Consider the following 27,172-nt stretch of genomic DNA (forward strand, 5'->3'; position numbering starts at 1 on the left):
GCATCCCTGTAATGAGGATGGGTGTGGTCTAATGACATCAACACCCTATATAAGGTGTGCTTAATTATTAGGCAACTTCCTTTCCTTTGGCAAAATGGGTCAGAAGAGAGATTTGACGGACCCTGAAAAGTAAAAAATTGTGAGATGTCTTGCAGAGGGATGGAGCAGTTTGGAAATTGCCAAACTTTTGAAGCGTGATCACCGAACAGTCAAGCGTTTCATGGAAAATATCCAACAGGTTCGCAAGAAGCGTGTTGGTAAAAAAAAAGGTGCAAAATAACTGCCCATGAATTGAGGAAAATCAAGCGTGAAGCTGCCAAGATGCCATTTGCCACCAGTTTTGCCATATTTCAGAGCTGAAACGTTACTGGAGTATCAAAAAGCACAAGGTGTGCCATACTCAGGGACATGGCCAAGGTAAGGAAGACTGAAAAACGACCACCTTTGAACAAGAAACATAAGATAAAACGTCAAGACTGGGCCAAGAAATATCTTAAGACTGATTTTTCTAAGGTTTTATGGACTGATGAAATGAGAGTGACTCTTGATGGGCCTGATGGATGGGCCCGAGGCTGGATCAGTAAAGGACAGAGAGCTCCACTCTGACTCAGATGCCAGCAAGGTGGAGGTGGGGTACTGGTATGGGCTGGCATCATCAAAGATGAACTTGTGGTACCTTTTCGGGTTGAGGATGGAGTGAAGCTCAACTCCCAGACCTACTGGCAGTTTCTGGAATACACCTTCTTCAAGCAGTGTTACATGAAGAAGTCGGTATCGTTCAAGAAAAACATGATTTTCATGCAGGACAATGCATCACATGCCTCCAAATACTCCTCAGCATGGCTGCCCAGTAAAGGTCTAAAAGAAGAAAAAATAATGACATGGCCCCCTTGTTCACCTGATCTGAACCCCATAGAGAACCTGTGGTCCCTCATAAAATGGGAGATCTACAAGGAAAGAAAACATTACACATCTCGGAACAGTGTCTGGGAGGCTGTGGTGGCTGCTGCAAGCAATGTTGATCGTCAACAGATCAAGCAACTGACAATCTATGGATGGAAGGCTTTTGAGTGTCATAGTAAAGAAAGGTGGCTATATTGGTCACTGATTTTTTTTTTGTTTTTGAATGTCAGAAATGTTTATTTCTAAATTTTGTGTTGTTATATTGGGGTACCTGGTGACAATAAGCAAGTGAGATGGGTATATATTAAGTGAGATGGGTTTATATTAAGTTGCCTAATAATTCTGCACTGTAATAGTTACCGTACCTGCACAAACAGATATCCTCCTAAGATAGACAAATCTAAAAAAAAAACCACTCCAACTTCCAAAAATATTAAGCCTTGATATTTATGAGTCTTTGGGGTTGACTGAGAACATAGTTGTTGTTCAATAATAAAAAGAATCATCTCAAATACAACTTGCCTAATAATTGTGCAAGCGGTGTAGATACATGGATTTTTGTGATAACTCACCGTAAAATCCTTTTCTCCGAGACGCCCATTGGGGGACACAGATACTGTGGGTGTATGCTTATGCCACTAGGAGGCTGACACTAAGTGAAAAAAGATTAGCTCCTCCTCCGCCGTATACACCTTCGCCCCTATTGTGGGCGGAAATCAGTTTGGTGCCAAAGCAGTAGGAGGACAACAAAATCAGCCTTAATACAGGTACAACATGTCCAAAACACCACCCTTATATCGAATTAGTAAATGCATATAAATTTAAACAAAACAAGAGCCAACTGGCTAATAGGGTGGGTGCTGTGTCCCCCAATGAGCGTCTCGGAGAAAAGGATTTTTTCGGTGAGTTATCACAAAAATCCATGTTTCTCCTTCGCCTCATTGGGGGACACAGATACTGTGGGACGTCCTAAAGCAGTCCCTGGGTGGGAGATTGACTCACCGATCCAAGCTACATGCACCTCTTGTTTAAAGGTGCGCCACCGCTGCTTGGAGAATCCTTCTACCCAGGCTCGCATCCGCCGAGGCCGGAGCATGGATTATAATGTTTGGCAAATGTGTGCAGGCTGGACCAGGTTGCTGCCTTGCAAACCTGTTCCTTCGAAGCCTGGTGCCGAAGCGCTCAAGAGGCGCCCACTGCCCGAGTAGAGTGCGCTCTGATCCCTGCTGGAATCGGCGTGCTTTTAATGCGGTAGGACTCCTGAGTAGTCAAACGAATCCATCTGGCTATGGTCGATTTTGAGGCAGAGAGTCCCTTCCTGCGCCCTTCGGGGAGCAAAACAGCGTGTCCGTCTGACGAAAGGGTGCCGTCCTCGATACGTACCTCCAGAGGGCTCTTACCAGGTCTAACGTGTGAAAAGCCTTTTCCACACGGTGCACCGGTGCTGGACAAAATGAAGGCAAGACAACATCTTCATTAATGTGAAAAGAGGACACGACTTTCGGCAGAAAAGGAGGGGCTGGTCTGAGCACCACCTTATCCTTATGGAAAGTGAGGAATGGGGCTTGGCAGGATAGGGCTGCCAGTTCTGAAACCCGCCTGATAGAAGTGATGGCCACTAGGAACACCACTTTCCAGGAAAGGTACCTCCAGGAGATATCCTGAAGCGGTTCAAATAGAGCTTCCTGCAGAACACTTAGGACCAGGTTAATGTCCCAAGTGTCCATAGGCGCCTTATAGGGAGGTACCAAGTGGGAGACTCCCTGGATGAAAGTCTTCACCTGCAGATTGGTAGCAATTCTGCGCTGGAACAGGACGGGTAAGGCCGATATTTGTCTCCTGAGGGAACATGGGGCTAAGCCCGAGTCTAGGCCCGACTGGAGAAAAGTCAAGATGTTGGGGATTGAGAATCTCAGCGGAGAAGCACCGCGGCCTCGACACCAAGCAAAAAATACCTTCCAGGTGTGGTGGTAAATTCGTGCTGAAGCAGGCTTTCGGGCGCTAATCATTATAGCGACCACCTTGCTCCCGAACCCTGCCTGGGTTAGAATCCAAGATTCAACAGTCATGTCGTCAAACAGAGGACCTCTGAGTTCGGGTGGCAAATCGGCCCTTGAGAAAGTAGATCTGGGCGCTCTGGCAGGCGCCAAGGAACGTCGGTGAGCAGCTGCATTAGATCTGCGTACCACGCTCGACAGGGCCAGTCTGGGGCCAGCAGAATCGCCGGGACCCCTTCGGTCTTGATCTTCTTGATGACCCTCGGAAGTAGTGGCAGCGGGGGAAATAGATATGGGAGGCGAAACTGGTTCCATGGCAGAACCAACGCATCCACAGCGATTGCCTGCGGGTCCCTGGCCCGAGCGACATGTGTGGGCACCTTGGCATTCCCTCTGGACGCCATCAGGTCCACATCCGGAGTTCCCCACAGCTGATAAATCTGCCGGAAGACTTCGGGATGTAGAGACCACTCTCCGGACGCAAGACCCTGCCGGCTGAGAAAGTCTGCTGCCCAATTTTCCACGCCCGGGATGTGGACAGCCGAAATCACCGAGTGGTTTGCTTTGGCCCACTGCAGAACGTGCCCCACCTCGCGCACGGTTGCTCTGCTGCGGGTGCCCCCTTGGTGATTTATGTAAGCCACCGCCGTGGCGTTGTCCGACTGAACCCGGTCGGGGCGGCCTGCTAGAAAGTGATGAAACTTTTGCAGAGCCAGCCAAATTGCTCATATCTCCAATAAGTTGATCGGGAGGCGTGCCTCCTGTGGCGACCACCGGCCCTGGGTCGTGTGGTGGCGAAACACCACTCCCCAGCCGAGGAGACTGGCGTCGTTTGTCATCACCAACCAATGGTCTGGGGGTAAAGGTTTCCCCTGGGTCAGAGAGGAACTGGTTAACCACCATCCGAGCAACTGCCTGACTTGAACGGACAGTCGGCACTCCAAAGCCGAGGCATAAATTTGTTCGCCGCTGCCCAGTGCGGGGTGGGCCGCCGGAAGTGACGCACAGCTCCAGGGGCGGGACTTCCGGCCGCAGCCTAGCTCCAGCGGAAGCCGCGGCCTCGATTTTCCCCCTACCCGAGCGGGGGGGGGCGCGGTACACAAAAAACATGGCGCCACTAACTGTGCGGCGCTGCCTGACGGATCCAGCCACCCTCAGCCTTGCATGGCCGGTGGCTTACGCCGGCTGGGGCTCCAGCTCTGAGATCTTCGCAGAAGCCCTCTCAGACCCTCTCCTCACTGATGATACTCTTCAGCCTGAGCTCAGGATTGTGAGGGGGCCTTGATAAAAATAGGACGGTGCAATCACCCTAGCTCCATCTAACCCCTTCAGGGGGTGAGGAGAGGGACCGTCCGCCACCTTGCAGCACCGCAGTCTAAGCATTGGTGGAGCAGTGGGGGCCGAACGGACTAGTCTTGTGCCTCTGTACAGCCCACGGTTTCAATACCTAGGGGTGGGTCAGAGCCAAGTCCGGCATTGTGCCCCACGACGCGGGTGAAGATACGTGGAGGGACACTCGCACATGCTCGCCCGTTATTGGTTTGGGGAAATCGGACCCTTTCAATAGGATCCGTTGCCCGTCACATCTTCATGGAAAAAGACGAAAAAAGTCTGGAGAAAAAAAACAGACGTGTGCCTCCATGGACATGAAGCAAAAAACTGATTTCCGCCCGCAATAGGGGCGAGGGTGTATACGGCGGAGGAGGAGCTAACCTCTTTTTTTCACTTAGTGTCAGCCTCCTAGCGGCAGAAGCATACACCCACAGTATCTGTGTCCCCCAATGAGGCGAAGGAGAAAATCATTGGAATGAGTACGACAAACACGGTAGAAATGATTGTATTTCAATACAATAGTAAGGGTTAAAAATGTACATGCCCTATTTATGTATGTGAGGGGCTGCAACCAAAACCTGTTCAGACCCAATAAGCGAAACACAATGTGCCTTGGACCACTCGTATTGATACAGAACAAAACGTGGCACAAAGTCCTTAATAACATGGACTTTAATCTAAACAGCAATTTGGGTTAGAATCATAGAATCATAGAATCGTAGAGTTGGAAGGGACCTCCTGGGCCATCTGGTCCAACCCCCTGCTCAAAGCAGGATTCGCTAAATCATCCCAGTCAGATGTCTGTCCAGCCTCTGTTTGAAGACTTCCATTGAAGGAGAACTCACCACTTCTCGTGGCAGCCTGTTCCACTCATTGATCACTCTAACTGTCAAAAAGTTTTTTCTAATATCTAATCTGTGTCTCCTCCCATTCAGTTTCATCCCATTGCTTCTAGTCTTTCCTTGTGCAAATGAGAATAAAGTTGATCCTTCTACAATGTGACAGCCCTTTAGATATTTGTAGACAGCAATTAAGTCTCCTCTCAGTCTTCTCTTTTGCAAACTAAACATTCCCAAATCCTGCAACCTTTCCTCATAAGACAGGGTTTGCAGACCGGTCACCATTCTGGTCGCTCTTTTCTGAACTTGCTCCAGTTTGTTGATGTCTTTTTTAAAATGTGGTGCCCAAAACTGGACACAATATTCCAGATGAGGTCTGACCAAAGAGGAGTAGAGGGAAATAATGACTTCACGTGATCTAGACTGTATGCTTCTGTTAATACATCCTAGAACTGCATTTGCCTTTTTTGCTGCTGCATCACACTGTTGACTCATATTCAGTCTGTGATCTATTAGTATACCCAAGTCTTTTTCACATGTGCTGTCACTTAGCCCTATTCCTCCCATTCTATATATGCTTTTTTCATTTTTATTGCCCAGATGTAGTACTTTGCATTTCTCCCTGTTAAAAACCATTCTGTTAGTTACTGCCCACTTCTCCAGTTTATTTAAATCTTTTTGAATCCTCTCTCTCTCTTCTCTAGTATTAGCTATCCCTCCTAGCTTTGTGTCATCAGCAAATTTAATCAGTTTACCCTCAATTCCTTCATCTAAATCGTTGATAAAGATGTTGAACAATACAGGGCCCAGGACAGAGCCCTGTGGTACCCCACTTGAGGGTTTATTTACTAATGCTGCCACCATTAAAACATTCTAAGAGAGAGAATTTTTTTTTTTTTTTTTTTTGTCCGGCAACCAGAAAGAATTTCGGGTTAAATGAGTGTCTGGAGGATCCGCCACAGAAAAAAAACGTTACAAGCTTCGTTTTGAAATCTTTGAGGATGGTGACGGACAGCAATTTTTGGCGGATCCTCAAAAAAAACGGATGCAATGGACAGCAATCCGTCACAATCCGCCATTAATGCAAGTCAATGGGGAAAAAAACGGATCCTCAAAAAAAATTTGAGGACCCGTTTTTTTTTCAAAACCTGGCGAATTGTGACTGATTGTAAAAAACGGAAGTGTGAAAGAGGCCTAAGAAGTCAAGTGTTGAGCATGACTGACAGTCATTAATAAATATGCCTTAAAAAAAGAAAAAAAAAAACAAACTCTCCTTCAGTATTTTACCATAAAGAAGTACACCAACATCAGGGACAACACCCTGAAGGCCACAGTTTCTTATACCAACAATCGTGTGAAGATAAAAAAAAATTATTAACTTACCTTTTTATTGTAAGGGTTGCTAATAACTAAAGTCGTGTCATCGGACCCAGAAAGTATGTACTCCCCCGTACCATTCCAAGAAATCGTATTCACCTATATGGAGGTGGAACACAAACACTTTAACAAACAATTCAGATAAACCAAATTAAGGCGGTATCTGGGACTTATTAAAAACCAAAAATTTACCTAAGCACCAACAGCCAGGTAATTGCAATTACATGTCTGTTGTGTCCACAGGCATTGTTCCACGGCACAGAGTAGTCACAGGCCACTCCTGCCGGGGGTTCAGAGATTCGGAAGCCTCTGCTGACATCACAGCTACGGGTGTGTGAACATGGTGCGGATTCTTCTGCAGTTCTGCAACAGATTTGGCCCTGCAGAACTGCAGCAGAACTGCAAGTGATGTACAGTACCATTTAAGGCTATGTAAAACAAAAACCGCTGTGCACATGCTGCAGATTTTTCCGCGCAGATTTGGTGCGGATTTAAAACTGCAGCATGTCACTTCTCTTGTGCAGTTCTGCTGCAGTTATACATCTGCTCCATTATAGAAATCCGCAGGTGGAAAACTGCAGAGGAAATCCGCACAAAAACTGCACTAAATCTGCAGGTAAAACGCAGGTCATTTTACCTGCGGATTTAGCAAAATCTGCATGGAAAACTCCACAGCAGAATCTGCAACGTGTGCACATAGCCTACAGAGTGAAGACTTATTTTCCGCTCATCTCTGTAGATGGGGCGGGACTTCTAAAGTCATTATGATTGACAGCTGGATCCCCGTAATTAGTAAGTAATTGGAGGTGCTGCACTTTCAATACATTAAGTGCATCACTTTGTGCGTGTGCCAGACTACGTGCAGTATAGGGAGGTCTATAATGCATCTTTATTAAGTCTATGAACTCTCACCCCACCCTGCATACATGCTCATGTACAGGATTCCTGAGTAATAAACTTTGACAAGTGTTTTGAACAGTTGTTGAAGGTCGCATGAGCCAGAGAGCAACTAATCTGCAGGGCATTTCATATTCTATTAATAGTATTCATGATAGCCATAAATTTTATAATGAACAAGCCTCCATGATGAAGAATTGCTCATAATGTGTAAACTAGGGCATATAATGAAGGTACACCAGGTACCATGTCATATAGCCACACTCAGCAGAGACGTCCCAAACAGAAGTAGAAATTGGTCTGCAGTGCAAGTTAGCATACAAGGCTATGGAATTCTTTTCAGTAGATCCAGAGGCAGTAGCTCAGTTGGTGTAGACGTTTCGCCCAACTTCATCAATAGCAACAAATCAGATTAGATTCCAGTAACAAAACTTGGTATTTAGTAGCATTCCATATTACTACATGCTGGTGAAATATCCAGCAGCACATGTTTGCCATACAGAGTAGAGGATAGGCTACTAAATATCATGTTTTGTTACTGGAATCTAATCGAATTGGTTGACCACTGATCAAGTTGATGGAACAAACACACGGGGGAAAAAAAAAAAGTCTGGATATGAATCAGAAGGTGCCGCACCTTAAATTAGGCTCAACTAGTGTAGTGTATTTAAGGGTAAGTTCACCAATCATCTACACTCATTAGGGCTCTCACCTCTTGATCTCCTGCCATCGATAGACCATACTGAAGGTTTTATTATCTGAATCAAGCATCAATATTTGCATACAACATTTGAAAAACTATACGAGGATAGAGTTTTGAAAAACTCCCTGACACGTATTGTATAATGCCAAAGACGCGCAGAATCTCTACATTAAATCCAGAGCAATTACTCTACCTGTGAAAGTGATGAGAGATGTGAAAGGGAGAAAAAAGGGATTTAAGGAAGGTACTGCTGCTGCACAGCCGTAGAAACACACAAAGTCATAGCTAGTGAGTATTTTTCTACCACACTACAATGTTGGAACTTGTTTCAGTATACTTCCTCCTTACTGTAGCCAGGGATGTGGAGTCGGAGGCTGTGTTCATTTGCTGGAGTCAGCGACCGTATAACGTGGACAGACTCCAACTCCTAAAATATATAATAAATTTAGTGCAGGATGTGCTGCAAATTTTGTCCTAAAAATTTGGGGACGTTATGAAATGTCCTAAAAGTGTCTGTTCTGATCCTGATCTAAGGGTGAGATGAATCTGTACTGAACTGTATGTACATGCTCAGTAGTGAGGCAGTGCTGTGGAGTCAGAGCCGTGAAATCGGAGTTGGAGTGGACAGTCCGGGAAATTGAGGAGTCCGAGGTTTGGCTTACAGACTCCACAGCCCTTGCTGTTTCTCCTTCTGTGCGTGGATGAGCGTGTTAAGGAGGTCATATGGGTTACGATATTTATGAGACAAAAGTTTAAGGAATAATATGATAAAAAGCATCAACGGTGACACCATTGTTATAGCAGAATCAAAGTAATCCCAGGCTTTACAACTTCAACTTTGACCCAGTGTTGATTTCAAATTTCTGTAACATACCGACTGCAGAGACCTGTGTGTCGTAAGCAGTGACTTTCCGCCTCCCACCAATCCCATAATAACAAAAAACACGGCCAAGCATGGATGGGTTGAACATGTCGGTCACAGTGTTTTAATAAGCAGAGAGAGGAAAGTACAATTTGCAACGGTCTCATAGCTGGAAAAGTCCAGTCACTGACAGCTGGGCAAGGAAGCTGATTAGAGGTTACGAACCTTGCCCCCGTCTACACTACCGCTGTGACATAATAAAATAATTTGAATAATAACTTTGCACAAAACATATATTAAATATATATATATATATATATATATATATATATATATATATATATATTTTTTTTTTTTTTTTTTTTTTTCTTTTTTCTTTTTATAATTATAAATTTAAAACAGTCGTGACGCATATCCGCAAATCTATAAAGGGAAGGAGGGTGGGTCAAAAGCTTCTAGGGATCAGCCGGGGAGGAAGAGGAAGACCCCGGCCCTAGCACCTGAATTTAACCCCTGAGGGTGTGGCCGGACGCCCCTTCCTCTCTCTTTCCGTTGGTCAGTTGGGTGTCCCAATTATGGCATCACCTGGGGGGGAGTAGTGGGAGGGGGGAGGCAGTGCACAGAGTTCCTTTCTAACTTAAATCCATGGGGGCTCTGCAGTCAGATGCACGTTCCTTACACAGTACCGTGCCTGCCATTACCATGTGCTGCAATGGGAATTTATTCAAGCCAAATAGGGTGGTCGTCTAGAACAACAATCTTAACAGATTAGCCAAGAAATCAACTGCTTTAAATGGGTTGCCCACTACATGGACAGCCCATTTTTAAATAAAATAGCCCACCTTGTAAAATTTAAAATGGGGGGGGGGAGATACTTATCTCTAACACCAGGACAGCTCCAGCAATGTCGGCGCCATGACTGCTAGGGTTTGCATGGCATTGTTTTACCATGTGAGGATTGCAGCCAATCAATGGTCACTATTGGGCTGCAGCGCTCTTACCTCAAACGAACAAATGGAAGAAGTGAGAGAGCAGCGGCTCAATAGTGACTGCTGGTTGTTATGCCAAGTAAGCACTGTAACCAATACCATGCAAATAATGGCACACCTGGGGCACACAATAGAACGATGCCAGTGGAGGAGGGAAGTATATCCTTTTTTTATTGTACAAAGGGGACTACTTAATTAAAATAAAATGTCCAAGTAGTGACAGATTGCAGCCAAAGATTTTATACAACAGAAAAACCCCTTTAGGCCATTTTCACACTGGGTGTTTTTGCTGCGTTGCTTTATGCTACTTTTCAGCTGCTTTTTACAGTACAAGCAAAGCCTATGAGATTTCAGAAATATCATGCACACACATTGTTTTTTTGTCAGCAGTATTTTGTGCTTTGCTGTGTTTTTTGACAGAGCATGTCACTTCTTTCAGGATTTTTTCAGCATTTTTCACCCATTGATTGAATAGTTAGTGAAAAAATGCTGCAAAAACACAGGTCAACTTTTTTTCAGTGTATTTACTGCAGAAAGTCAATGACAGCAGGATATGACATCACAGTCAGCTCTGCTATATCTAGATGGCCGGCTGCATGGTTGCATGATGCGACCATACAGCCCGTCATTCAGCAGAGCCACTGAGGAGCGGACCCGAACCACATTCACATGAATGAGGGGGCCCGAATATATAGTGTTTACCACGCTGTCATGTGCATGACCGCATGGCAAACACTGCTTCAGATCGGAGGTGAAAGCATCCCGCCAGTCAGTCAGCCATGGTTCCCACTCTGTCAAAAGACGGCGTGAGCCAGCAGCTGTGATCGGAGGTATAAAGTTTACCTCCTGTCACTGGTGTCAGCTGATGGGATTCATCACCTGGCTCCTGCACTGTAAATAAATTAAAAAAAATAAAAATTAAAACTGTGTGGGTTCCCATGTATATTTGTATGGGGGTTAAATAGTTTTCAACCTGTAAGGTGCCAAGATGCGAAAGTCCAGGCTGAGAACCACTGATTAATTAGCTGCTGTGCGCGCAGCATGTGCGAGCAGCGGTTACATCATGAAGGTTACTGCCAGTCACTGAGGCGTTCCTAGCCGGGCTGAATTGCGGTGACCTCAGCAAGATCCCATCTAGCACCGTGAAAAAGTCTCATGATGCAGAGGAGAGTTCTCCGCAGTTCAGATTCACTGCAGTAAAATTCTCCTGGTGAACTCACCTCTGCACCGTGCGACTTTCTGACGGTGCTAGCGGGGATCTCACCGAGGTCTTCGTAGTTCAGCCCGGCTGGGAATGCAGCCTCACTGACCAGTGGTAACATTGATGACGTCACCGCTAGTCAATGATGCTATGCTCACCAGTGGTTCTCAGCCTGGACAATCGCATCTTGGCATCGTCCAGGTTGAAAACGGTTTATCCCCCAGACACGGATTACGGTGTGGGACAGAACAATGGACAGGTGAGGGATATTGTTGTTTTGTGTTTTAATCTTCTTGCAGAAGACAATGGCATCACTGGAATGGGCGATGCTTTAAGTATGGTATAATTAATATTTATTAAAGAAGCATGTGTCATTCTTTCAATTAAAAGGACTTTATTCTGGATGTGTGTGTTTTTATACAATATGATTATGGGGTTAGTAATGGGGGCGTCTTACAGACACCTCTCCATTATTAATCTCTGGGTTTGATGTAATCTGACAATATAAAGGTGACATCAACCCCGGAACTATTACCCCACTTGCCACCGCAACAGGGCAAGTGGGAAGAGTGAGGTTAAGTGACAAAATTGGCATATCTTATAGATGCGCCTTTTCTGCGGTTGCTGAGACTTGAAGTCGTAGCTTGGGGGGGTGGGCAATATTAATAGCCTAGGAAGGAGCCATGGATATCAGCCCACAACTGTCTGCACAGCCTATGCTGGTTAATAATTAAAGGAGGACGGTACATCAATTTTTTTGGGGGGTCCCAATTTTAATAGCCAGTAAACGCGAAGGATACAGCTGTGAGCTGATATTAATAGCCGGGGAAGCTTCATGGGTATTACTCCCTTGCCAGGCTATAAACATCTGCCCCCAGCCAACGGCTTTCCTCTGCTGGTTGAGAAAATCAAGCGGGAGGCAATGCCACTTTTTTCAGAAAAATAATCTTTTAATAATTAAATACATGTACAGTAAGCTGCACATGCACTGTACTAATTGTTTATGTTACTGAAAGCTATATATCCATCTATTCTATGTGTATATACTGTATGTAATTCATCTATTCTATCCTGTCAGGTACCGCTGCGATTTTACTGTACACGGCATGGTTCTACAGGATTTTTTTTTCTTTTTCTTTGGGGGCTACTCAACTTCATTAGCATGCAAAAAGAGACACGTTAGCAACAAAAACGCATGAAAAAAACGCCACAAAACATGCGTTTTTGACACAGCTTCTTTCCTGCAAAGAAATCAGGTTTTGCTGCAGAAAGAAAAAAATCGCACCATGCGACCTTACCCTTAAATGTATTGCTGCCATCATTAAGCATATGGTAAGCTTAAAGGAAACAAGATCGCTACTATCAGTATGATCTTTGTGAGATAAGAAATGGCTAGACTCCAAGCCTTATGGAAAAGAGTTCAGGGACCAACTTAAAAAATATTTTAAACAAAATGTCTAAAAGATAAGTAGAAACCAAATATAATCACATTCTAGTTGTTTCATTTTACTTACACAGCCATCATGTACATTTAGAGTTGTTTCCAGTTTTAGTCTCTGAATAAATTCTCTTCTTCCTAAGAAAAAGAGAAATTGGCCATTATTCATTATGCTGCTGAAACAATACAATGATGTAACATAGTAACATAGTTATTAAGGTTGAAGGGAGACTTTAAGTCCATCTAGTTCAACCCATATCCTATCCTAACCTGCCCTAACATGTTGATCCAGAGGAAGGCAAAAAAAACCCACGTGGCAAACAGTAAGCTTCACATTGGGGAAAAAAATTCCTTCCTGACTCCACATACAGCAATCAGACTAGCTCCCTGGATCAATGCAATATTAAGGAAACTAGTGTATAAACCCTGTAATATTATACTTTTCAAGAAAGGCATCCAGTCCCTTCTTAAATTTTAGTAGGGAATCACTCATTACAACATCATATGGCAGAGTTCCATAGTCTCACTGCTCTTACAGTAAAGAATCCGCGTCTGTGAGTATGCTTAAACCTTCTTTCCTCCAGACGTAGAGGATGCCCCCTTGTCCCCGTCACAGGTCTAAGAGTAAAAAGATCATTAGAAAGGTCTTTGTACTGTCCTCTCATATATTTATACATTGTAATAAGATCACCCCTAAGCCTTCGATTCGCCAAACTAAATAACCCCAAGTGTAATAACCTGTCTTGGTATTGCAGCCCCCCCAGTTCCCTAATAACCTTGGTCGCTCTTCTCTGCACCCGCTCCAGTTCAGCTATGTCTTTCTTATACACCGGAGACCAGAACTGTACACAGTATTCTAAGTGTGGTCGCACTAGTGACTTATATAGAGGTAAAATTATGTTCACCTCATGAGCATCTATGCCTCTTTTAATGCATCCCATTATTTTATTTGCCTTTGCAGCAGCTGCCTGACACTGGCCACTAAATGTGAGTTTGTCGTCCACCCATACACCCAGGTCTTTTTCAGTGACAGTTTTGCCCAATGTTTTACAATTAAGCACATAATTATACATCTTGTTCGTTCTACCCAAGTGCATGACCTTACATTTATCCCCATTAAAGCTCATTTGCCATTTATCAGCCCGAGCTTCCAGTTTACATAAATCCTCCTGTAATATAAAATTGTCCTCCTCTGTATTGATTACCCTGCAGAGTTTAGTGTCATCTGCAAATATTGAAATTCTACTTTCTATGCCCCCTACAAGGTCATTAATAAATATGTTAAAAAGAAGCGGGCCCAAAACTGACCCCTGTGGTACCCCACTGCTAACCGTGACCCAGTCCGAGTGTGCTCCATTAATAACCACTCTGTTTCCTATCCCTGAGCCAGATCTTAACCCACCTACACATATTTTCCCCTATCCCCATTGTTCTCATTTTATGTATCAACCTTTTGTGTGGCACCGTATCAAAAGCTTTTGAAAAGTCCATGTACACCACGTCCACTGCATTCCCTTGGTCCAGTCCAGAACTTATCTCTTCATAAAAGCTTATCAGATTAGTCTGACAGGAACGGTCCCTTGTAAACCCATGTTGATATTGGGTCATGATGTACACTTGGTAGGTAACAGACAGCAAGCTTAGGCTGGTGTCACATTTGTGTTCAGGAGGGCTGCGGATGGCTGCCTACTTCCTCATTTCTTCCTCCCTGAAGCTCCTCCTACTTCTGTATGCATCCTGCGTTTCCCTGCGTATCCATCTTTAACATTGAGTACGCAGGGACGTGTTGTACGCGGATGCGTCCGCCTGCGGCGATTTGACGTCTGCGGCATCAGCACGGAAACGCAAATAGATAATATTATACCAACAGAAAGTAGGGTGATCGAGGCTTGATAAGCATCCAAGCCACCATCATGGATGAAACAAGGAGTATCAAGGAATACATCAGAAGATTGGCGTCAATAGATGAGATGCTCAGAGAAAGTCTAAGGCAACAACAACAGATCTGGAAGAAAAGGAATATGAAGCGCCATGGCAAGACAAGCCGCTGCATGGGATGTACCACCGACAGATAACGGAAGTGGCTGACATGGAGAAATCCTACCAATGGCTGGAGAAAGCTGGACTCCGAGACAGCACAGAGGCACTAATCATAGCAGCAACAAGAGCAAGCACTAAGTACCAGATCCATAGAAGCAGGAATCTACCACACAAGACAAGACCAAAGGTGCAGACTATGCAAAGAAACCTCAGAAACCGTCCAACACATAGTGGCAGGATGCAAAATGCAAGCAGGAACAGCGTATACTGAACGCAACAACCAAGTAACGAGAATTGCATACAGGAACATTTGTGCAGCATATGGGCTAAGCCCCCCTAAGTCCAGGTGGGAGACCCCAGAAAAAGTGGTGGAGAATGAAAGGGCTAAAATCCTGTGGGACTTCAAGATCCAGACGGATAAGCAGGTGTTGGCTAAACCAGACATTGTGATAGTAGACAAGGATCAGAAGAAAGCAATGATAATAGATGTGGCAGTGCCAAGTGACAGCAACATCAGGAAGAAGGAATATGAGAAGCTGGAGAAATACCAGGGCCTTTAAGGAGAACTGGAGACGATGTTGAAGGTGAAGGCAACAGTGATTCCAGTGGTGATAGGAGCACTTGGAGCAGAGACCCCCAAGTTGGAAGAATGGCTACAACAGATCCCAGGAGCAACATCTGAGCTCTCTGTCCAGATAAGCGCAATGCTAGGAACAACTAAGATCCTGCGCAGAACCCTTAAACTCCCAGGCCTCTGGTAGAGGACCCGAGAATGAGAATGGACAACAAAGACCACCTCCAACGATGGGTGGGAAGGAAATATTATAATATATATATATATATATATATATATATATATATATATATTGTGGTGTAATGACCACTGTGTCCACGAGGGGGCGCTGTGTGGATGTCCCAAGAGTGTGAGTGGTTGAAGAGCCATTATGTATCTCAAGGTGGGTGACCTTGAGATAGACATATGTATGTTTATGAATGCTATTGTAAAGTATATATGTCTGTGTGAAGGACCTGTGGTGAGGTCATAGTCATGTGACCCGGTGGGCGTGGCTATGGACCATATAATGTGGCCAGGTTAGGTCACATGGAGTGAATGCTGGGACCTGATTGGTCCAGTTTGGAAGGTCCCGTGAGGAGAAGGATCTCCTCACTAACAGCAGCCTGTGGAGCGGCTGTGTGTGTAATGGCGGCCAGTATCTGAGAGTCCCTGAGGAGTGAGTGGACTTCTGCGGCCTGGAGAAACAGCCATATGGGAACCCTGACATGGGTGAGATAACTCTGGGGCTAAATAGCCTGTATAATGGACGCTCTCCTGTAATGCTGTGTATATTGCTGCTGGAGGTTTATGAAGGCTGAATAAACCTCATACACTATGATTTATTGGAAAATCCTGTGCCGGATGTGTTTTTCGATCGCTGCAAGCGAGAACCCCTTACTTACATGACAGCGCTACCTCACATATGGTGGAGAAAGCAAAGGGCAATATTGTAGCCTTGTTGCTAGGGGCAACGGAAAAGGACTGCAGATTCGGTTGCTGGGGGCAACGCTGAGCCAGGAGGGCTGACGGTCTTAAAGCCATGTGATGTGCTGACAGGAGTCAGTGGCAAAGACTTATAGGATACCTCTGCGGTAGAGAGGTCCGAGAACCGGCGCGGCCAGCAGGTGCCGGTCGGGAAAGAAGGAAGAAAAAAAAAAAAAAAAAAAAAAAGTGTTTTACTGACCTGGGTCAGTGGTAAAGACTGTGTTCCTGGAGGGTTCAGTGAGCAAGGTCCTGGAGGGTCAGTGTTGGGAAGAGCCCTGAAGCACGTGCTATGACCTTGGACCTGGTGAGGCGTGTGTTGGGCAGTCTCAGGTGGAGACGGATGTCCTGAAGAGCACCCGCTGAGCCCCTGGACCTGGTGAGGCCGGTGTGTTGGGAGACCCTGGGAGGAGGGCTGCTCCCTGAATAGCACCCGGTGCGCTCTGTGTGGTGGACGGTCTCAGGCGGAGACGGTACGTCCTGAGTGGCACACGAACAGGACACGTGAGAGACTGTGCATGTGTTTTTTTTTTTGTTTGTTTTTTTTTCTCTTTCCTCGTTTTCTCTGCAAAAACCTGAAAGTGCTTGCTGTGGCTCAGTGGGGTCACGAAGGTCTCGCAGCACAGGGACCTGGTGTTTTCTTTAAGGGATCTGCACTGGGAGCATTGGTAGCAGACGCTGTCTGTCTACGCCATCCTGCTGCAGCTTTATGGCATGTGACTAAGCGGATACAGTAGTCGTGGCTTTACACAACTATTAAGGGTGAGTACCCTGTATTATTGCTGCATAACCCATTATACCTGCACTGGTAAGGCCCTATGGGTGCACTTTTGTGGCTTTTTTATCTTTGAGGGTGACAAGCGGCTTCCAGTAACCCGGCGGGGTTACGAAGGTGACAAGTGGCTTCCGGTGGATCGGCGGGTCCACGAAGATGGCGCAGCAGGAGCTGCAGTGACACCAGCCGCTGTGTGTGTGTGTGTGTGTGAACAGCAGCCGGAGGTGCCGGTGATCAGTGACAGCAGGAGCTGTGGTGGTGCCAGCAAAGACTTGTGTGGTATCGTTAAAAGACAAACTGTACTGTGTGAACTGTGGCCTAAGAGGTTCTGCAGGACGGACATGGGGAAATCCCAAAAGGGGGCGGTGACCCAAATTGGAGTGGTAACCCAAAAAGGGGTGGAAACCCAAAAGGGGGCGGTGACCCAAATTGGAGTGGTAACCCAAAAAGGGGTGGAGTTCCAAAAGAGGGCGGTGACCCAAATTAGAGTGGTAACCCAAAAAGGGGTGGAGTCACAAAAGGGGGAGGTGACCCAAATTGGAGTGGTAACCCAAAAAGGGGTGGAGTTCCAAAAGAGGGCGGTGACCAAAATTGGGGTGGCAACCCAAAGCGGGGTGGTGGTCCAGAAAGGGGCCAAGTGTGAAGAAGTGACAGCACTGGGTGACTCAGTAGGTATGTCTGGAGTACCTCAGTGTATGTGCAGGTCTTTTTCAGAATGTGGAATATCCTTTCCAGGTAGTAATGATGGGCCACAGATGTGTACAGTGATGCTGCACCGGGAAGGAGCCTTTGGTCGGCTGGACTCAGAGAGTCAGGTGACTCTGACAGGAACTCCTCTCGTTTTCTCTCTGACCGAGAAAAACGTCAGGGTTCACTGTAAACACGGGGTCACGGTGAACTACGCAGTAGACACAGTAGTGTTTGAGGGGACCAAAGGTGGTGAGTGCCAAGGTAGAGGGATACCACGGGACTTAGTCTATGCCTGGGAGAGGGGCCGGGACTTTCTTTTGTTTGATGACATTTGGTCGGATGATGGAGATGCTTCGACTGTGGGGCCAGCGGACACTGAGACAGTGACGGCTCCTGACATGGACAGGTCAGAGGTAGAACTGACCAGAGGAAGAAGTACATCTGCCCAACTGACGGACCTGACGTCTCGTGATAAGACAGATGGTGGGCTGGGAGATGAGACTACTGGACTAGACACATTGGTGCTGGACGGTAACTGGAGGGTTCACTCGACTGGGGTGACTGACCCAGTGGTACCCTTTAACGATATAATTAAAGAGGTAGTGGTGCGACACGTGATGGACAAAAGAGAACAAGATCGTGAGATACAGCTGATAAAGGAGACTGTAACAGAACATGTCGAACGGGAAAGAGTCCTAAGGCAAGCAGCTGAGCACAGAGTGGATGAGCTGGAGAAGGAAGTCTCTGAGCTCAGAGGTCACCTGTCAGCGTGTAAAACCATGAACAAGACCCTGTTGGAAGATATGGAGGTGCTCAGAGAGGCCCAAGAGAAGCATCAACAGGAGATTCTCAGGAGAGAGGATGAGCGTCGCTACCTGGCAGAGGAGAAAGATAAAGTTCTGCAAGAACTCAGTGGAGTAGTAAAAGGTCTTCTGCAGGAGAAGTGGAGGGGCGAAGACGTACAGCGGCCGTCCCCGACTGATAGCAAGGCAGAACTGACAAAGCCCATCTTGGAAAAGGGTCCTGAAGACTGTAAATTTCAGGAAGATGGTGAGCCAAGAGCTGCACAAGACAGTCATCCGGTCATGACAGATATCTTGAGGGAAGTGTCCGTGGGGAACCCAGAGCCATCTGTCCAGGATGAGAGCAAGTCCACGACCTTCAAGGTTGTAATTGATGTACCAGAAGACATGCAAGAAGCCTGTGCTGAGGAAGGTGTGCATGAGGCTTTCAAAGAGGCGGTCAAAGCGTGTAAGGTGCACTGGGCACCTGAGACTCGGCAGTTGGTGATAGTATCAGCTAGGGAAAACACATCAAACCGAGTAGCTGTCCTGAAAGAGATGCATTTGCAGTGTCTACGTGTCAAACAATTGGTTAGGCGGAGTAATATGAAGGCTGCTCGACGCCTAGAGATAGCAAGAGAGGCTATGGATCGGTTGGGTTTGAGGAAAGATGTGGTTCCGGTACCCAAAGCTCTGATTGGGAGAATCATTGGAAGGTCCGGGAAGGTGATGCAGGACCTTGTGAATGTCTCCGGTGTGGTGAGGGTGAGGATCCCTCCTGATGACGAAGACCAGGTGTCTGGTGAAGTGGGAAGGATTCCCATGATGGTGGTTGGCTCCATGGAAAGCCTGAGGAACTTTCAATTGCTCTTGGAGTATAGAGTGGGGTACCTGCAAGAGATTGAACAGTTGAAGCTGGACCGCCAGCGGATTAATAAAGAAGTGCGGAATACCAGGTGGCGGCCGCCTTCATACCAAGATGTAAGGACCCCAGGGGTACCGCCAAGAAGTGACATGGCAGATGGCCGAAGAATGTCAGCGAGTGGCAATTCGACAGACCGTACGAGGTTGAAGGGCTGTAGTTCCTGTGAGACGTTGACTGAGTCAGACTCATGCCAGACAGCAGGATCGACTAAGACTTATGACCGCACCAACCGAGAGAGACGGTCAATGAGAGAAAGATCAGGTGACAAGGGGCACTGTAACAGTGTGGTGACTAAACAGTGTCTGATGATGCAGACAGACCGTGACTGGAGGGTCAAAGACAATGACCGGTATTATGACCGCTGGGGGCGGGGGAGGCCTAATGTAGAGATGAGGCCGTATGACAAATGGAGACAGTTCTCTCGACCTGTGGGGCAAGGTGCAATACGTGCCCGGTCTCGAGACCCTGGTGTGATGTTGTGTGTTCAACCCCACAAGTTTGAACATAGGGGGGAGGTATGTGGTGTAATGACCACTGTGTCCACGAGGGGGCGCTGTGTGGATGTCCCAAGAGTGTGAGTGGTTGAAGAGCCATTATGTATCTCAAGGTGGGTGACCTTGAGATAGACATATGTATGTTTATGAATGCTATTGTAAAGTATATATGTCTGTGTGAAGGACCTGTGGTGAGGTCATAGTCATGTGACCCGGTGGGCGTGGCTATGGACCATATAATGTGGCCAGGTTAGGTCACATGGAGTGAATGCTGGGACCTGATTGGTCCAGTTTGGAAGGTCCCGTGAGGAGAAGGATCTCCTCACTAACAGCAGCCTGTGGAGCGGCTGTGTGTGTAATGGCGGCCAGTATCTGAGAGTCCCTGAGGAGTGAGTGGACTTCTGCGGCCTGGAGAAACAGCCATATGGGAACCCTGACGTGGGTGAGATAACTCTGGGGCTAAATAGCCTGTATAATGGACGCTCTCCTGTAATGCTGTGTATATTGCTGCTGGAGGTTTATGAAGGCTGAATAAACCTCATACACTATGATTTATTGGAAAATCCTGTGCCGGATGTGTTTTTCGATCGCTGCAAGCGAGAACCCCTTACTTACATGACAGCGCTACCTCACAATATACACACACACAGTATATATAAAATTTAATGTATGTGTGTATGTGTATATCACCAACGAATCACGAAGCATCTTTCATTTCACCAGAGCTGTTTAAAAGAAGCTGAGCTGTGATTGGTTGCTATGAGCAACAGTTTTCCCACTCCCCAACACCTCAGCAGACACTGATCGGGTGGGAGAAATCTAGCATCCCCGAGAACATAAGCTCCCGGCCATTGTCTGCAGCCCAGAAAGAAGCAGAGAGCACATGACAGAAATGACTCACCCCCTCTCTGCCCATATACCCAGCACACATCCTCCATCCCATAGGCACATCTTCCCTCTTAAAGGGATCTCCGGTATGGAAGTTTGGGAAAATACCTCAGAGCTCTGATTCTGACCCCAGGCTTCTATTAAAGGGAACATTGGTATGGAAGTCAGGGCAAATCCATCCAGCGCTTAGGTTCTCACCCCAGGCCCCTCTTAAAGGGATCCCCGGTATGGAAGTTAGGCAATTCCACTCAGCGTTCTGGTTCTGACCCCAGGCTCTCTCAAAAAGGATTTCCTGTATGAAAGATAGGGCAAATCCCTCAGCGCTCTGATTCTGACCCCAGGATTCTATTAAAGGGATCATTGGTATGCAAGTCAGGGCAATTCCACTCAGTGCTCTGGTTCTGACCCCAGGCTGACGGGATGATGTGGGATTTTAGAGGTAGTGGTCCGTTGGCTCTGGCTGATGTGGGATATTAGGGGTAGTAGCCCGGTGGCTCTGGCTGACGGGATCATGTGGGATACTAGGGGTAGTAGTCCGTTGGCTCTGGCTGATGTGGGATATTAGGGGTAGTAGTCCGGTGGCTTTGACGGGATCATGTGGGATATTAGTCCGATGGTTCCGGCTGACAGGACGATGTGGGATATTAGAGGTAGTAGTCCGGTAGCACATACATATACACACACACACACACACACACACACACACACACACACACACACACACACACAGTACAGACCAAAAGTTTGGACATACCTTCTCAAAGAGTTTTCTTTATTTTCAGGACTATGAAAATTGTAGAGTCACTCTGAAGCATCAAAACTATGAATTAACACATGTGGAATTATATAATTAACAAAAAAGTGTGAAACAACTGAAAATATGTCTTACAGTATATTCCAGGTTCTTCAAAGTAGCCACCTTTTGCTTTGATTACTGCTTTGCACACTCTTGGCATTCTCTTTTATGAGCTTCAAGAGGTAGTCACCGGAAATGGTTTTCACTTCACAGGTGTGCCCGGTCAGGTTTAATAAGTGGGATTTCTTGCCTTCCAAATGGGGTTGGGACCATCAATTGTGTTGTGCAGAAGTCTGGTGGATACACAGCTGATAAGTCCTACTGAATAGACTGTTAGAATTTGTATTATGGCAAGAAAAAAAACAGCTACGTAAAGAAAAACGAGTGGCCATCATTACTTTAAGAAATGAAGGTCAGTCAGTCCGAAAAACTGGGAAAACTTTGAAAGTGTCCCCAAGTGCAGTGGCAAAAACCATCCAGCACTACAAAGAAACTGGCTCACATGAGGACCGCCCCAGGAAAGGAAAAGCAAGAGTCAACTCTGCTGCGGAGGATAAGTTCATCTGAGTCACCAGCCTCCGAAATCGCAGGTTAACGGCAGCTCAGATTAGAGACCAGGTCAATGCCACACAGAGTTCTAGCAGCAGACATCTCTACAACAACTGTAAAGAGGAGACTTTGTGCAGCAGGCCTTCATGGTAAAATAGCTGCTAGAAAACCACTGTTAAGGACAGGCAACAAGCAGAAGAGACTTTTTTGGGCTAAAGAACACAAGGAATGGACATTAGACCAGTGGAAATCTTTGCTTTGGTCTGATGAGTCCAAATTTGAGATCTTTGGTTCCAACCACCATGTCTTTGTGCGACGCAGAAAAGGTGCATGGATGGACTCTACATGCCTGGTTCCCACCGTGATGCATGGAGGAAGAGGTGTGATGATGTGGGGGTGCTTTGCTGGTGACACTGTTGAGGATTTATTCAAAATTGAAGGCACACTAAACCAGCATGGCTACCACAGCATCTTGCAGCAGCATGCTATTCCATCCGGTTTGTGTTTAGTTGGACCATCATTTATTTTTCAACAGGACAATGACCCCAAACACACCTCCAGGCTGTGTCAGGGCTATTTGACCAAGAAGGAGAGTGATGGGGTGCTACGCCAGATGACCTGGCCTCCACAGTCACCAGACCTGAACCCAATCAAGATGGTTTGGGGTCAACTGGACAGCAGAGTGAAGGCAATAGGGCCAACAAGTGCTAAGCATCTCTGGGAACTCCATCAAGACTGTTGCAAGACCATTTCCGGTGACTACCTCTTGAAGCTCATAAAAGAGAATGCCAAGAGTGTGCAAAGCAGTAGTCAAAGCAAAAGGTGGCTACTTTGAAGAACCAAGAATATAAGACATATTTTCAGTTGTTTCACACTTTTTTGTTAATTATATAATTCCACATGTGTTAATTCATATTTTTGATGCCTTCAGAGCGAATCTACAATTTTCCTAGTCATGAAAATAAAGAATAATCTTTGAATGAGGTGTGTCCAAACTTTTGGTATATATATATTTTAATAAATACAAATATTCATTCATGCGTGTGCGCATATAAATATACATACATTATATATATATATATATATACACTCACTGGCCACTTTATTAGGTACACCTGTCCAACTGTGTGTTAAGACTTAATTTCTAATCAGCCAATCACATGGCGGCAACTCAGTGCATTTAGGCATGTAGACATGGTCAAGACAATCTCCTGCAGTTCAAACCGAGCATCAGTATGGGGAAGAAAGGTGATTTGAGTGCCTTTGAACGTGGCATGATTGTTGGTGCCAGAAGGGCTGGTCTGAGTATTTCAGAAACTGCTGATCTACTGGGATTTTCACGCACAACCATCTCTAGGGTTTACAGAGAATGGTCCGAAAAAGAAAAAAAATCCAGTGAGCGGCAGTTCTGTGGCCGGAAATGCCATGTTGATGCCAGAGGTCAGAGGAGAATGGGCAGACTGGTTCGAGCTGATAGAAAGGCAACAGTGACTCAAATTGCCACCCGTTACAACCAAGGTAGGCAGAAGAGCATCTCTGAACGCACAGTGCGTCGAACTTTGAGGCAGATGGGCTACAGCAGCAGAAGACCACACTGGGTACCACTCCTCTCAGCTAAGAACAGGAAACTGAGGCTAAAATTTGCACAAGCTCATCGAAATTGGACAGTAGAAGATTGGAAAAACGTTGCCTGGTCTGATGAGTCTCGATTTCTGCTGCGACATTCGGATGGTAGGGTCAGAATTTGGCGTAAACAACATGAAAGCATGGATCCATCCTGCCTTGTATCAACGGTTCAGGCTGGTGGTGGTGGTGTCATGGTGTGGAGAATTTTTTCATGGCACTCTTTGGGCCCCTTGGTACCAATTGAGCATCGTTGCAACGCCACAGCCTACCTGAGTATTGTTGCTGACCATGTCCATCCCTTTATGACCACAATGTACCCAACATCTGATGGCTACTTTCAGCAGGATAATGCGCCATGTCATAAAGCTCGAATCATCTCAGATTGGTTTCTTGAACATGACAATGAGTTCACTGTACTCAAATGGCCTCCTCAGTCACCAGATCTCAATCCAATAGAGCATCTTTGGGATGTGGTGGAACGGGAGATTCGCATCAGGGATGTGCAGACGACAAAACTGCGCCAACTGTGTGATGCCATCATGTCAATATGGTCCAAAATCTCTGAGGAATGCTTCCAGCACCTTGTTGAATCTCTGCCACGAAGAATTGAGGCAGTTCTGAAGGCAAAAGGGGGTCCAACCCCTTACTAGCATGGTGTACCTAATAAAGTGGCCAGTGAGTGTATATATATATATATATATATATATATATATATATATATATATATATATATATATATATATATATTTTTTTTATTCTTTTTTCTTCATTATAATCTGTTATAACTGATACTATGCCAGGCTCTTCAGCTACAATAGAATGTGTATATTATATATATATATATATATATATATATATATATATATATATATATATATATATATATATATATATATTACACAAACATACACACTGTAAGGTAGCGCTGTCATTCAGATAGGGGACACTCGCTTGGCAGCCAATAAATCACATCCGGCACGGGTTTTCCATAAAACAATCACAGTCCAAGCGGTTTATTTAGGCATGATAAACCATGACCAGCAACATAAAGTTCATATTAACAGCATAGCGTCCATGACAGAGCTTCACTCTGTTATCCCTGTGGTCACAAAGGTTATGCCATACGCAGGCTCTCTTAGTCTCACAGTTATATCCCCTCTCAGGGTTTACCTCATGGCTGCTTCTCCATACTGCAGACATTCATTCCCTCCAGGGAACTATCAGGCACTTGCAGCCATTAACACAGCGTTTACTTGCTGTCAGGAAGACAGCCCATCTCTCTCAGACGGGACCTTCCAAAACGGACCAACCAGGTCCCAGCATTCACCTCATGAGACCTACCCTGGCCACCTTATATGGTCCGTAGCCACACCCACTGGGTCACATGGCTATGACCTCATCACAGGTCACAGGTCCTTCAACCACTCATACACACTTTACAATAGCGTTCTCAAAACACACCCCCTGGGTGGGTTTGTAGGTAACTGGTCCAGCCCATCTCACCAGCTACATGGAGACTTCTCCCTGACACATTGGAACGAAAGATCAGCTCTGCTGATCAGCTCATAAGCAAGCCACCATCCCAAGGCCACCCACCTTGAGACACACAACGATCCTTTAGCACCCTGCTCCTGTTACCACTCTGGACAAGGCTAGCCGTTCGTCCTGGGACACCCACACAGCGCACCCTAGCGGACACAGTGGTCACTACACCACAACACATATACACACACATACATACATCCACCCAAATAAAATATATATATATACACACACACACACACATATACACACACACACACTAGCTGAAGAGCCCGGCGCTGCCCGGGCATAGTAACTAACTGTGGTTAGTTATAGCAAATTATAATTATCCTCCATCCCATAGTCCCGTGCCCATATACCCATCATACATATCAACAATCCCATAGGCCCGTGCCCATATACCCATCATACATATTCGCCATCCCATAGTCAAGTGCCCATATACCCATCACACATCCTTCATCTCATAGTCCCGTGCCCATATACCCATCATACATATCCTCCATCCCATAGTTAACCATTATGACATCATAATGAGCGGCGGGGCTTGCAACCTATGATGACATCAGCGTTAGCATGGCAACCATTATGACATCATAATGAGGGGCGGGGCTTGATACACACTTTTTCCCCATTATGTAGATAGGGGCAAAATTGTTTGGTGAATTGGAATGCGCGGGGTTAAAATTTCGCTTCACAACATAGCCTATGACGCTCTCGGGGTCCAGACGTGTGACTGTGCCAAATTTTGTGGCTGTAGCTGCGACGGTGCGGATGCCTATCCCGGACATACACACTTTGAGCTTTATATATTAGATAGAGATTAATATAAATATATATATATATATATATATATATATATATATATATATATATATATATATATATATATATATATATATACACACACTGTATATATATATATAATTTCCCTATCATAATAATGGAGATGCCTGTGTGCTTGTCCCGGGAAGCCCATACAGCGTCCTCTAGCTGTCACAGGGGTCAATGCACCAATATTATACGTATATATTACACACATGAATATATCTACCTATCCCCTCCAGCACAGGCTAACGAGGATCTCAATGAAGTTACATGGATTACTATGTGGGATACAACGACGAACAGGTATGGTATATTGATGGCTTTTTAATTTATTTTTATTACAGGAGATCGAAGGCTTCGCTGGGATTAGACGAGGTTGTAAGTATCGTTTAATTTTTTTTTTTTTTTTTAACTCAAATAGATTTTTTATTAAGAACATCACAGTATTCATACAACAGTGGTACAAGCATTTTTGATTTTCCCATAAACCACCCCCTCTCAACAATGCAAACTCAGTTAGACGGTAATCCAGCCCTATACATGACTTCCAGAGACCTATATACTCTATGTAAAATATTAAGCTGAGAGAGTCTATATGGGTCAGTCAGTGACAGTTTTGGTATCCACTCCAAAATCGACTCCCACGTTTCATCGTCCAAGTGACCCAGCTCTCTTTCCCACTTAGCCCCCGCATTGATTGGATTTCCAAGTAAAGGAGTATGTATTAGGTCTCTATATATAGAGGAGATGAGCGCCCTCATAGTCCCCTTCCACACAAACACACACACACACTCCAGCACTAGGTAGCCCTGAATTTTAAGGCAATCATCTCTGTTTTGAGCTCTGTATGCATGCTTCATCTGAGCATATTGATATTCCCCGGAGGCCTAAAGACCATATTCCGACTGCAGCCTGGAAAAAGATTTCAAATCCCGCTGCTCTAATATCTGAAAGACATACCGTATCCCCCTGGCCAGCCATTCTGACAAACATCCCAACATCATAAACTCTGGAAGATTGTTATTATGCCATAACGGAGAAAACCTAGTTAGACAGGTGACCCTCCGAATTTGTTTGATCCTCCCTCATATTTTATGTATCAGAAATAGTGTTGGGTAGATTTTCCCAAGTGCCCCCAGGGACCCATCCTCCAAGCACTGAA

At 45.7% G+C, this 27,172-nt stretch overlaps 1 protein-coding gene across 7 annotated transcripts in view; it reads right to left on the bottom strand.

Moving 5' to 3' along the window:
• DCAF6 (DDB1 and CUL4 associated factor 6) overlaps positions 1 to 27,172 on the bottom strand; it is a 569,725-nt gene that overhangs the window by 442,231 nt on the left and 100,322 nt on the right. For all 7 annotated transcript variants that reach the window (XR_012232231.1, XM_073575570.1, XM_073575573.1 and 4 more), the window contains exons 3-4: positions 12,615 to 12,676; positions 6,455 to 6,547 (exon numbers count right to left, since the gene is read on the bottom strand). Coding sequence is in view for 6 of the 7 variants with exons in the window: in XM_073575570.1 (XP_073431671.1) it covers positions 6,455 to 6,547; positions 12,615 to 12,676 (155 nt within the window). In the remaining variant the exon portion in view is untranslated. The remainder of the gene's footprint in view (positions 1 to 6,454; positions 6,548 to 12,614; positions 12,677 to 27,172) is intronic.

Source organism: Dendrobates tinctorius, unplaced genomic scaffold (genome assembly GCF_039654945.1).
Source record: "Dendrobates tinctorius isolate UK_male_01 unplaced genomic scaffold, ASM3965494v1 ptg000045l, whole genome shotgun sequence".
Taxonomy (NCBI): Eukaryota; Metazoa; Chordata; class Amphibia; order Anura; family Dendrobatidae; genus Dendrobates; species Dendrobates tinctorius.